At 38.6% G+C, this 13,638-nt stretch overlaps 1 protein-coding gene across 1 annotated transcript in view; it reads right to left on the reverse strand.

Moving 5' to 3' along the window:
* Positions 1 to 552: 552 nt before the first annotated feature.
* The window catches only part of AASS (aminoadipate-semialdehyde synthase), a 32,471-nt gene continuing 19,385 nt past the window's right edge, over positions 553 to 13,638 (reverse strand). The window contains exons 15-23 of the mRNA XM_017818180.1: positions 13,503 to 13,613; positions 12,099 to 12,207; positions 11,527 to 11,667; positions 9,654 to 9,821; positions 7,278 to 7,373; positions 5,364 to 5,479; positions 5,098 to 5,186; positions 4,605 to 4,781; positions 553 to 3,137 (exon numbers count right to left, since the gene is read on the reverse strand). Coding sequence (XP_017673669.1) covers positions 3,019 to 3,137; positions 4,605 to 4,781; positions 5,098 to 5,186; positions 5,364 to 5,479; positions 7,278 to 7,373; positions 9,654 to 9,821; positions 11,527 to 11,667; positions 12,099 to 12,207; positions 13,503 to 13,613 — 1,126 coding nt within the window. The 3' untranslated portion in view covers positions 553 to 3,018. The remainder of the gene's footprint in view (positions 3,138 to 4,604; positions 4,782 to 5,097; positions 5,187 to 5,363; positions 5,480 to 7,277; positions 7,374 to 9,653; positions 9,822 to 11,526; positions 11,668 to 12,098; positions 12,208 to 13,502; positions 13,614 to 13,638) is intronic.

Consider the following 13,638-nt stretch of genomic DNA (forward strand, 5'->3'; position numbering starts at 1 on the left):
TGTCATGAAGAGCTGGCACTAGCATAAATTCCAAAATGAAAAAATGAGAGACACACAACTACAAACAACCTGTCCCTTGGAGCCCGATGTGAACAAAGAGCTTAAGAGCCTTTTGGCCCAGGCAGTGATAGCAAAGCCACGTATTCAGCTAAGCAAGGCCCTCAAGCTGAGACAGGCTGTGAGACACCACACTTTCATGCCTTCCTGGGGCAAAGGGAGATATCATACATCTACTGTTCTGTAGCTTTCCAGTTTAGTAGTTGTCCTTGTGCCCAAGAACAAAACTTACTAAGCAAAATTAATCTACTAAGATTATAGCTGAAAATGATGTCTATATACATGTCTATGTATATATGTATATAATTATATAGATGGGAATGCTTAAACAATTCTTGAAGAATCTTCTCCTGTGTGTCTAGCAAGAAGTATGCCAACATATTTCATGCACATAGAAAATGTGTAGACACCCTTTCAATATAACCATCTATGTGAAAAACCAAATCCCATTCATGTACATCTCATTAGACTGTAAAGATGACATGACAACAAAAGAGAGGATTTCAAATTTATTTTTCAAGCAATCTTGTGTATTAGATATAATTATCTTTCCAATAATATGCAAAGAGAACTGAAAAGTATAATCTTCATACAAAAAGAAGAATAATAAATTCATTTAAGTCTAAATGTAGAAAACAAAATGCAGCATTGCACTGGGAAACAGAAATATACTTCGATACAAAATGTTTCAAAAATAGTAGCAGTGTTCTTGAAGGAAACACTGTAGTGCTCATTCTTTAGTGCTCTAAAAATATTAGATACTTCTAAAATTCCAATTTTCTTCGCATACTGCATTTCCAAGGCAGAAAAGCAAGTACAGCGCATGCACATATACAGAGTCACAACTCCATGGTTTTGTATTTGGGAGCTAAGGGGGGGATCAGAGAATTCTAAAGTAAAATCCTGGTCTCACCAAGCACTGGGCTGGAAGGGACCAGCAGACACAAGTATAACTTTAATCCTTAGCTGTAGGTTTTTAATCTACGTGGAGAAGGAGGAGGCAGCAGAGAGAAGAACATTCACTGCATTCATCCTTAGCCCAGCTGCCTACACCATCCATACAACAGACCAACAGCCTGTAAGGTCAGTGAGAAGTGAAGCAACTTTGTGGAGCCAGGATTTCGTCCAGTATATGCATGGCACTGTAACAGAATGTCATCTGATATATGCATGGCACTTTAAAAGAATCCAAATTTGACATGACAAAAGCATTCAATGGTTCAGTATTCTCTTTGAGAATAATACTCCGCCCTTCATTCTTCCTTCTCCCTTTGGCTCCTTTCACCTAACTATTGCAGCTGCTACTTCATTGCATTTACACAAAGAAAATCCAAATCCTGAGTAGCAAAATTTGCAGATCAAAACTTGAATTACTGTTATGGCTGCTTTTCCTACTGTGCAAAACAACACCTGGAATTCCATCACCTCAGAACTGTAATTACAGCACTATGGTTCTCAGGAGGTAAAAGGCTGTGCTTTTATCAGCAAAGTGCGCTTGTGAGCAAAGTTGAAAGCAGACAGCTTCCAGCATCAGTATTCAGCTTTAGAAAAGGGAAGTTCTAGGCAGCTGCACAGGTACCAGTGCAAATACTATCTGCCCACAGCATTACACCTCACAGACCTAACTGTGAAGTTTAGGCCATGCTTGCATTGCAAGGTGGTGTAGAAATCCCTAAGCAAAAGCCAGAGAAGCAGCCCTGAACTGGAAGGAGGCAACTGCTGCTTTGTTACAGAGAAGCTGCACTTGGGCTAAAGTTCAATTCTGGACTGATGTGGTTAAACTGCAGCTAGAGGGGGGCTGACACATCTGTGCAGCACAGCACTCAGCAGCAAGTGAGCTGGCCCACAGGCAAACTCCCATCAGTCTAAAGTGGCACTGTACTGAGTATATGCATAGGCTCCCAAATGAATACTTGAAAAGCCTGATAGCAGAAGGGCAGAAGCTAACTTAAAATGTGGCAATTAAAAATTCTAAGCCTACTGCATTTCAAAGCTGCATATACTACACAATCTATTCCCTTTGTAACAGTACTTAACCTGGACAAGGCACACAGTGTAAGTGGAAGGACTAAACATCATATGGAGCAGCTTCTAACCACATTAACTGTTATATTTCTGCATTAACTGTAGAATGCCCTTCCTAGTTGCCTAGCTAAATGTTGATGTCCTCTCTCCACAGCACAAGGCAACACAAAACAGCAGGTATTTCAACATATTGCAACCAGCTTCCACTCTGTAACAGGAAAGGGTATGGGGAGGAAGCTTGCTTTAAACTTCCTCCCTCCTCCAATTAATTTATATTTACACTCATTATAAATGGATTAAAAAAATATTAAGATCTAGGTTTGAAATATTTAAGAACTGAACATTTTTAAGATTTAACAGGTTCTTATTTGCTAGTACTGCAGAATTTCTAAAGTATTTCTTGCATATTGTTATTGTGAAAATATTCAAAAATACTGTTAAAGGGGAAGTAACAATCAGACTTAAAATTTTAAATATCACTTTCATCTCCATTATTCTGAAAATTTTTTACCACATGAACAAGCAAACTTCATCAATGGAATTCATTAACTAGACTTTCCCACCAAAAGAGAATCCACTAATAGATACTTCTTTCAGCTTAAATTTGTCTTAATAACCCTATACAGCTGGAAGATAAACTATAACAAAAAAAAAGAAAAAACAAACCCAACCTTTCCAAGATATTTTAGAAAAAGGTCTAAGGAAAGATCTGATCGATGCTGAAACGCATACATGAAAGCTTATCAATTTTCAGAGGAAAATACCAAAATTCATGAGTATCTACAGTTTCTACATCAAAGCAGGTTTTATGGAAGGCAACATCTGTGTATGAAATGGCAGGTGCTGCCTTTAGCTGGTTCAAATTGAGATTCTTAAAGGGGCGGCAGAGGTTGGAACCAAACAAAGCCAAGACCTGGTTAAATCCACTGCTTCCAGTTACTGTTTGATAACACTGTGAGTACTGTACACAATGCCTTCTGCCCGAACACGTTCAAGTATTGGTCCATAAACATTCTTCGTCAAGGGTATAACCATGCCTTTGGCAACTATTTCACCTGAAATAAAGGTAGAAAAAACCCAGTGAGTTAGCCCAGAGTTAGGGCTCTACTAGGTTTACTCAGCAAGGCTTTGGTAACTTCAGCGTGGGGCTTCTGAGGGCAAGATCAGGGTTGCTGTGCTGGACTTGGCCAGCTCCAACCGCAGGGCACAGCTGAGCCCGTCAGCCACAGATGAGGTGCCTCAGGGAAAACGTATTTAAGAAAGAGCAAGACACTGAACAGCAGTGAGGAAAGAAGTGTGAGAAACAGCCTTGCAACACCAATGTCAGAGCATGAGTGGGAGGAGGTGCTCCAGACACTGGATCAGAGTATGATGAAGACTCTGCTGGAGCAGAGGAAAAGTAGGAGGAAGGAGCAGCAGAGAGAAGCAGTTATGGACTGATCACAGGTTCCCATTTCGCAGCTCCCTGCACTGCTCAGGGGAGAGGGAAGAAGTTGAGAAGTGAATGGAAAAGTGAATTTGAGCCTGGGAAAAGCAAGTTGTTGTTTTAATTTGTCTCTTTTTTTGCATTATTGAAACCTGTTTAATTGGAAATAAATTTTTTCCCAAGTTGAGCCTGTTTTGCCTATGACAGTAAAGAGTAAGTCACCTCTGTCTTCATCTCAACTTATGAGCTTTTTCATCTTGTTTTCTCCCCATACTGTTGAGAAGGAGGAATGACAGAGTGGCTGAGTCTGGGGCTCAGTCAAGGGCAACCCAAATGCAAAGATTAATATGCAATTATATAAATTTTCATTTTTTTTCTTTTTGCATATATTTAAACATGCAGATCTATCAATCCTGGCATTAGGTTCCCACACAGCATCACTACTGTATCAAAAATAAGGAAAAAAAGTTTGGAACACATTGTGGCATACACAGCTTGAACTTAATTCATAGAGCTGTGACACAGCAGTTAGGTGAAAAGCATCTAAACCTTAAAAATTTGAGTTGCTGGGACTTTTTAAAATAACAACAACAACAAAAAACCCATAGTTTTGTTCATTTTGGTTAGCCATGAGAAGAGCAATGTTCTAAAGATTAAATGCAAGAACAGGGAAATAATATTATTTCTTTCAACACAGTAATGACTAGGAAGTTTTCTTGTTTATATATATACAACATGATCAGATAAGCCTCAAATTTTGTCAATCCCAAAACTAGCTAGTTTGTTCAGCACAGATGTATGTTAACCTGTTTCACTGTGGCATAATCAATTGTAATTTATCATGCTAAAGGTTTCCTCTACACCAGTTTAAGATTAAATTGCTTAAAATCTTTATGGATTAAGCAGGAAATTAAGACTTGTCCCTGAACAACCAAACATGCAGATTAAAAATTCCTGTAAAGAAGACAGGAAGATTCTGATAAATTAAAAAAAAAAAATACATGTATACACTTCAGAAACACTATATATCTGCTTTTTACAGCAGAAAGATACAGAGGGTTGCGATACTGATACTGAAGTCAGCATAGCCACTTACCATCTAGAACCATCTTCGCAGCAATAGCCGTGGGGTATCCTACTGTTTTAGCCATTGCAGAATGTCCTTTGTTATCTCCATAGACAACCAGATCAACAAATTTGTCTTCCAAATGACCAGAAGGATGCCTGAGACCTATTTCATTTCTCATAATAATCATATCTCTCTCTCCAGTACCTAAGAGAAAAGCGCACAAACTGTATTTCAGGTACATCAAGATGAGATTCCTGAGGAGCCAGGCACTACACATGGACAGCATGTGTATCAAGGAAGTGACTGAAGGCAAGGACTATTAAGGAGGACAGAATACTAAGATGAAACTAAAAACATAACAGGGAAAGAAAAGGATAAATTGGAGAAGTAAAGAACATCACAATACATTAAAAACCCGAACATGAAGGTTTATTGATGAAAGTGAGCAAACTAATCTAACTATGGCTGATAAAAGATATGGACTTGCTCCACTCAAACACGAGAATAATTTCTCACATACCAAAGGGCAACTTCATCTCCATATGCTTTGCCAGAGCCCCCACAATGGAATCTGCTGCTGGAACTTGTTCATCTCCCAATAAACCTAGCCTGGCAGAAGAAATGAGAAAGGCTTATATCATTGCCTATCAACAGCTTCATCTGAGTTTTATAATTTCCAGCTTGTTCAGCATACCAGTTTAACAGTCTCAACATGAACCAAAATGACTAGAATTGCAAACATTTTATTTTTTTTTAAAACATCAAAAATCACTGGAACATTTTTACCATTCTACTGCCTCCAGCTGACTTTTGTCCTTTTCCAGTTTGCTAAATACAGCTTCTTTAAGAACATGGTGCTCAACAGGAGACTTAATTCCAACCAGTTTGCACATGAGCTCTTTCTGCATTAAAAAAAAAAAAAAGGTTCATGAACATATTTGTTCCCACACCTTTTCAGTCAAGGTTTTGGGAACCCACTGCTCCACTAAGCTCAGTTAAAATTCAGGACTTCTGACAAGACAGGTTATGTGTAAGGGAAAGTGTGAAAATCTTAATCACGGCAGGTGAGAATAGGGCCTATCTTTTTGTAAAACACTTTGTACCCCACCCCTCAGCTGCTTCCCCCTACTTTTTAATCTTATCAGTTCCTCTGGTAGTACAGAAAGAACACAGAAATCTGCATAAACAAGGAACAGTGGGAGGATGTTAGGACGAAAAAGAAGACACCTGGAGACTGCCAGAGTCAGGAACTTAAGGATATGATACCTTTCAGTTGGATTAGAAATGAAAAACATCCCTCTCAAAATGAAGGAAACAGACTGATGAGATGAACAAGGCTCTGGCAATCCTGGGAGTATTACCAAAGAGCTTTCTTAAGATTTTTTTGCGTATCTGAAGGCCATTACTTAGATGCTAATTATTGCTTCCTTCATTCACAGCAAGACAGATAATAAAGAGAGCTATAAGCAAGATATGAAGCAAGAAAGAACTGCAGAGTCTCTTTAGAAGCTCAGGTTGGCCTGAGCTTCCCAGGCAGAGGAGATAAAGGGAAACTACCAAAACATAAAAACCTTGCTAAGACAATGTTTGCAGTGAGAGTAATGAGTTTATAGTTATTTTCCCAGATTACATAACACTGTATACTTATTCACTGAGGCTAGAAAGACTAGCCTCAAACTGAACCCTAAAATTCAAACTGGACAAAAATTATCAAAAAAAAAAAAAAAAGGTAATTCTCATATGGCTGTCCAAAAACTCCTTGAGTTTGGGAAAATGAGAACTACTATAAGTTAGTCAGAGACAAGGAAGACCTTGCACTCTTGACCTTCTGCTTTCTTGGTTCCGAGAACAGTCAAGACATTCTTAGCTGGAAATAATGACGTCATCAGAAAAATACTGTGTTGTCCTCAGACCATTACACAGCACAAGCCTGGTGTCTTTTTCCAGATTAGTGCTTAAAAAAGCACAAAGATGAAGACAGATCTGAATTTTGTTCACCTGAGTAATAAACAGTTATTCTCTCAGGGGCTTGCAAAAGGGAAGACAATTTTTCTCAGAAGGCAGACAAACAGACCTGGTAAGTAATAAGCTCTCTTTACCCCATATTGAAATATGAAATTCCCTGCTTTCTCCACAGAGCCAACCAAAATGCTGATTGTCAAACGTAACAGCAGCACATCAGAGTCATGCCTTGGCTGCGATAAAGATGAAGGCAACCAAAATCAAGACAGAAAAGCAGCATAACAGAAGACATAAAAAATGCTGTATGGAGTTTTAACAGAAAAATAATATTTTAATATACTCCTTTATGCACGATCTCTTATTTCTTGATGCCCTAAAACATACTTTCACACTGAAGATCATGTGCCAGTACCGATATGGACACAGCAAACTCACAGCACTGAGGGCTAGACTGTGAGTAACAGAAAATTTAAGATACTTCATAAAGACATGGCCATGGTTTTGTCTAGCTAAGTCCCGAAAGCCTCCAATGTCAGAGATTCCAAAGTCTCTCAGGGAACCTGTTCCAGCACTATATTACATTCCTACTGAAGAAAGTCTTCAAATTTCCAGGAACAAAAATCAGAGAAGACCAGGATGCAATACGAGATTCAGAAATGCTAAGTACATCCAAGCCTAGCAGTAAGAAAACTATGGATAAAATAGAGGAAAGAAGGCAGAGTAATCAGAGTAACTTACCCAGGTTAGAGGTGGTGTGGTTGAGCTTAGCAAAGGGTAAGGATCTGGGTTAATTAATCCTAGTTTTACAAAGCCTCCCATAGTTTTGGAGTATCCCTGAAATAAAAAAATAACATCGTTAAATATAATAAACACTCAAAAATGAGGTATTTCTCCTTTGTTTGAATGTAATGATAGACAAAACCATGGCAGTGTTAAGTCTTATTCTCTTGGCAAGTTAGCCACAAAAAGTCAATGCCAGTGGGGTTACTGCCTTTTCCAGGCCCTCTCCACCCCTTCCCTACTTTTCAATACCCTCTTTAATGACTTATTCTGTCATAAATACTTCCATGGCAAGTACCATTGGTTCCTGAGATCAAAGGGCTCAGCTGGCCAGCACTAGTTCAAAGTCCAGCACATCATTATAGGCAGGGTTGTATCAGCCAGCTGGCCCATAAACAAGCTACCAAACAGAGAGCCCAATGCTGAACTCTGCTCACTCCAGTCTTACACCACTGTGATTGTATCACAGATCAAATCAGATATGATTTTAAAGATAAGAATCCTGTGTGTTTGTTTCTCTCCTTCAGGAATATCAGAGAGACTACCAGGACGGCAGTAGAATGGTATTTAAAAGGATTTGACAGCAATGGAATGATACTGCAAAAGCAGCAATAGGCTGCACAATAAAAGAAGTCTCAATGGATTTCTGCTTCCTTTTGTTTGTATCCCCTTAACACTGCCACACCTCTGCTGCATACCTGAAAACACTTACATGCAAGTGACTAGAAACACTAAAAAAGCAGAATGGTGGAAATAAAGCACTCTGAAAGAGGGCTAATTATAATTAGGAGCCACTTCCATCAGCACTAGGTTATCAGCTCAGATGGCCTTGCAGTGAGATCCTTCTGTGTGACACCTGTTTTTAAACTGAGTCCATTATCTTTCTAAACCTATTCTTTAAAAGGCACTTTGAGAAGATGATTGCTTCTGCGCTGAACAGATTGCTTCCAGCTCTGCAGAACAGCAGCATGCGCAAAGGGCCAACAATACCTTCTGCCCTGCTCAGCACCACGTGCTGGGATGCAGGTACCACGCAGGTAGAGGTATGGCAAGCTCTTCCACACACCCCTACCAACATCACCCCAACCCAAAGTGCTTGGGCCTGCTTTGGGCACTAAGAAAGCAGCACAAACAATAGAAACAGCACTCTTGCAGCACATTGACAACCACTCGTCATGTCACTCTGACATTTTTGCAGTTCCTTGTGCTAACACTTTTACAAAAGAAGAAAATTTTACCAGGCACAAAATGGAAGAGTAGATACTGTCATATTAAGACTCCATTATGAGATAGATGCCTTCCACATATTTTTAGCTTCTGAACAAGAGATTGTATCTAGACTGACAATAAGAGAGCTAGTGCAATTTGTAACTCTTATTCCCCCACACTGGCCTTACATCTTCTTTTGCTAAGCAAACCTGCCTCCCTCCCAGAAATAAAGAAAAAATCCTGTTGTATTGCAATGAAGGAATTATGACAGAAAGGACATACACATTCCTCAGGCCATGGACAAATAACAGTAACTTAAACCTTGGCATAAACCATCATTCCAAAGACATGTTATGACATCCATAAAAGCTTTTTCAAACCTTCAATATGGCTTTAGATTTATTCCTTCATAATGTATATTGACTGACAATATAATTTAAAAAAAGGAAATCTGAAAGAAAAAAGATTCTGTTTTGATTCTGCTTTATGCACCTAACAAATGAAAGAAAAAGAGTCGATCAGCTAGAAGGCAAACACATTTATTTCTTAATATTTTACTTAGCTGGCCAAAACTATAAAGCTTCTGAAATTCAAGATGCCTAGTCACTTAACGAAAAACTTTCTCAGCTTCATGGAAAACCATCATTTTCTGTAAGATCTTTACATTATGTTTTTCATGGGAATATAAGCATCAAAACTGTAAGTTCAAATTTTTATCAAATAAAGAAGAATAGATCAGTTCTTAAAACCACTTAAACCATCACATAAACCCACCAGAATTACTTAATTTTTTAAAAATCTTCTATTGATCTGACACCAAATACAGAGTCAGAATAAAAAAACCCACAGATACAGACTATGCAAAGCCCACTGACCAGTTGCTTAAAATGAGTAAAACTTTTTTTCTTCTTTGCAACAAATACCTGTTAAATACAGCAAGTAAAGCTATATTAAAAAAAAAAGAGATACGTGCTTTGAGTTATCTCAACTGGAATAGTGAAGAGCTCATAAATAGCAAGTGCAGAGCTATAAAAGGCTGAGTTTTAAATACACAGTTTTCTTGAAATTACAACATTCATCTCTTGAGGAAAACAATAATTGCTAATAATAACACCAACAACTTACTTTGTATCTTAAGGTGCCTCTCAATAAAGTGCGAGCTGTCTGAATACCGTATGGCTCAGCATATTTTGTACTATCTCTGTTAGGAAAACCTTCAAGATTTAATCCTGGGAAAAAATCCATTGGAGTGACAGAATCCAGTAATGCTCCTCCAGCTGGAATATTGATAATCTAAAGTTTTTGAAAGAGTAAATAAGCAAGTATTAATATACTTAATAATTAATATAATATTAAATAATTACTATAATATTAACAAGAGTAAATAAGCAAGTATTCTTTTGGGGCACTATTCAATTTATTTCAGAACACAAAAGATAAAGTATGCTCAAAAATAGAAGAAACATGCTTAGTGTTTCAGGTGCAAACAAAGGCCCAATCTAAATTGTGAAGGGAGACTCTGCCCCATATGCTCCCTGCTTTTTGGTCAAATCATTTATTATCTTGCGGGTTTTTTATGCAGGAGGAGAAGGCAAATATAAACAGTATGGTGGGGGTGGTTTCTTCTCTTTTTAAAGATTAAAATAAAGATACGAAATTGCTGCCCATGTGTATCTTTACTTGAGGCTACAAAGCACAGAGAGAATACACTATTGAAGGGAAACAAAAAAAGACATTGACTAGGTCTATTATCACTCCCAGCCACAGCCTTGAACCCTGCTTCCTTCAAGCAGCTAATGCCCAGATCTGCTGTGCAGCATCAATGAAAACTCATTTTCTGACTTCTGAGCAAAGGGGCAAGGTATACTTCTAGAAGAAATACTAAAGCAATGAAGCCTGTAGCTATGCCAAAAGATCATCTTGTATTTGCCAGACAAGACAGGTGTGTGAAAGAATCCTACACAACGGTCAGACAGATAAGTATTTAGTGGCAAGGAGAAAAAAATTGCAGAATTTACTGACAAGCTTTCCCAGTGCTCTCATAATGAATCATTTACATGCATGATCTAATTTTTCCTAGCAATAGGTGAACCAGATCAGAATTAAATCAGAAACATTTTCACATTTTCCATGAAACCCTTTCGTCTTAAACATTTAACTATGTGTTTTTACTTTTTAAATAATGATCCAATGTACAATCCTTGAATTTCTCCTTTCTTACAGTAGAGCACCAGAATGTCATGATAAAACATCTCAAAAGATTTCTAAGTTTTGCAGATAAAAGAGTTTAGGTAATTAGCTAAACTTTACAGTGGTTATACAAGGCAGTATTGCAGTAACTACTCTGAGCAAGTGACAGTAGAAACACAGTACTAGAAACAGGAATTGTGATAATGGCTTGCAATAGCTTTGCACAAATCAGCTACAATCTTTCCATAAAACAGATGCAGTGCCATTTGAGAGGCTGCACAAACAGCAAAACAGATCATATATAAAACACATAAAAAAACACTTCACAAAACTCACTCAGTACTACAGGTTGCACCAAAAGAAAAAGAAATCAAGAATTCTGCTATACACTGCACAATTACAAAATGAAGCTGTTTGGTTTACAAACGTGACTAGATAGAAAAGCAAGTAGAAGGATGCACTCTCACCTTTGTTTCACAGGGCCAAAGACAGGGCAATTAAGTGGCAAAAGCAACACCCAACAGGTCTGGAAGTTGAACCCAGAAAACCAACTCCAATCCAGTGCTTTAGTTATTAGAACACCTTCCCTCCTTGCAATCAGTTTCCATGTAGTAAGTAAGAATAAAGCTGATAGCAGTCAGTCACCATCATGCTCCAAATATGGGACTAAGTCATGTATGCAACTGGCTTAGGCACCTGACTGACACTGGTTTGAAAGTAAATAGCTCCTTACAAATTCCAATTCCCTTCTTAGCCCAATACCACCTTCTTTGTCTGGCTTTAAATAAAAATATTCACATTATTTCACCTCTCCATCTTTTAAATATGTGGCAGACTGAACTGTATTCAGCAACACTCCTTGTGGACTCCAGCTGAACTTGTATCTCAGAGGATTGTCAGAGTGCTCCGGAGCTGGCAGGCCACCGCAGAAAGAAGTGTAGGATATAACCTGTCAGATTTATCCACAGGAAAGAAACAGTGAAGACAAGATAGACCAGGATGCAAATGGCACAGAGCTACCCTGCAGAATCCCCATTAGTTCTTAAAATTTCTGTTGACATTATCCCCTAAATGGGCCAAATCAGAAGAATCTATAGTAAAAAGAGGAAAACAAAACAATTTCACTGAGCAGCAGTGTCAAGCTGTCCCGCTGCAGACACTGTCCACAAAGGAGAGGAAACCAAAACATACACTGGGGCATGGCCATCTTAGTTGAAAAAGTAAAATGTCCAGTATCTGTCATATATCAGTTACACATTAGTAGCTACCAAATTCCAAGCACCAGAAAAAGTAAAATGTCCAGAGTCTGTTACACCTCGGCTAGGGTTAAAAAAACAACTTTACTAATAGAAATTTGGCAGAACTACCTGCTAACCTTACCGTAGCACCAACTTCTTTTGCCTTGTCAATGCATTCCATTGCCAACATATGGTCAAGACCAGGATCCAAACCCATTTCACTGACAACTGTAATACCAGCAGCTTCTACACTAAAAATAACAGAAACACAGAGCCGTCAGAATATTCATTATTACTGGCCTTTTATTCGGTAAATCTGTCCAACAAAGGCCCAGTGAATCTTCCCCACAGTAAATTCTGGTCTCTATTTGCAGCTTGTGGAAAACAAAAAAACCAAAAGCAGGTGCTGAAACCTGAACAATGACAACTGTCTGAGAGCTTTCTAACTTTTGATTCTCTTACTCCACTGCAAGACCTAAGGGCTGGTGGAAAAAGAAATTCCTCACAGCTACTCCACATCCCGCACTCTCCTGGACAGTGCCATAATGCAGGAAGGTAGTAATGCAGAGGGCAGCACAGAGATAGTCCTAATTGTCCTGAAGAGGTCCCGCAGGTGAGAGGGATTGAAAGGCTTACTTTCCCAAATTAAAAGTATTAAAAGTATTAGAGTTTTCTTTTCTTTTTCCAATAGGTGCCGACACTCCCAGAGGAGCTCATTTATCACCACAAACTGAGGATTTATTTTACTTTCAAAATCACTTTGTGTTTTGATAAATGAGAAGTGCCTTTTCTTTTTTTTTTTTCCTGAAAGCATGCCATGACGTCAGCAAGAAGGGGAGGAGGTCCCCTAAATCTCCCTCCTTGTCTGCAACACTGGTTCTCTACCTGTCTAGCTTTTTCTGTTTTATCTTTTGTAAAGACACAGCATGTACAGTTCTCATCTCACTTGAATGTGCTTCAGATTTTCTGGTATCACGACTGAGAGGAGCACCTAGATGAAGCCCCATGCCAAAACAACTCCCAAGCACATAGTAAGTAGGACAACAGAAACATTACAATAGTTAGAGCTGTCACCAATTTGAGAATAATACAGTGTGCCTATCCAAAAGAAGGGCACGAAGAAGGAGATTACTGTAGATACAATAAGCCAAGAATGAGTTTTTATTAGGGGAAGGCAAAGGATGACAAACAAGCTTGCTGTTAGAATAGCACAGCCCAGCTGCTCAACTTGAACATCAGATGATCCTGACAGGTCTGAGGGGAGAGGAAAAGGAACATTAACATGAAATAAGATGATGCATGGAGGAAAGTACATTTCAGTGTTTAGAGCACTAGTATAATGAGGTTGGGGTATGCACTCATTGCTCCTCTCTGTCACATGCACCTTTGGGGAAAAGTACTTAGTCTTCCAGCACAGAAAGGAAAGGAGAAAAAAACACAGAAAACACTAATTCACACCAAGCATTGCAGGTGTAACAGACTGCAAAATATTCAGAAAAGGCTAAAAAAAAAAGCAAAACCAGGGAGATGCTACTGTCACACCTACCTCTCCTGGAGTTCTTTCATAGCTGGTGTTAAGTAGCTGGCTGTTACCAAGTTCACTTTGTTCTCAATACATTTCTTAGCAACAAAAGGATGCGCTGAATAAGGTAGCAAACTACAAATGAAGGAGAATTATGCAA

The sequence above is a fragment of the Lepidothrix coronata genome, unplaced genomic scaffold, assembly GCF_001604755.1.
Source record: "Lepidothrix coronata isolate B3197 unplaced genomic scaffold, Lepidothrix_coronata-1.0 Scaffold66, whole genome shotgun sequence".
In the NCBI taxonomy this organism is placed as follows: domain Eukaryota; kingdom Metazoa; phylum Chordata; class Aves; order Passeriformes; family Pipridae; genus Lepidothrix; species Lepidothrix coronata.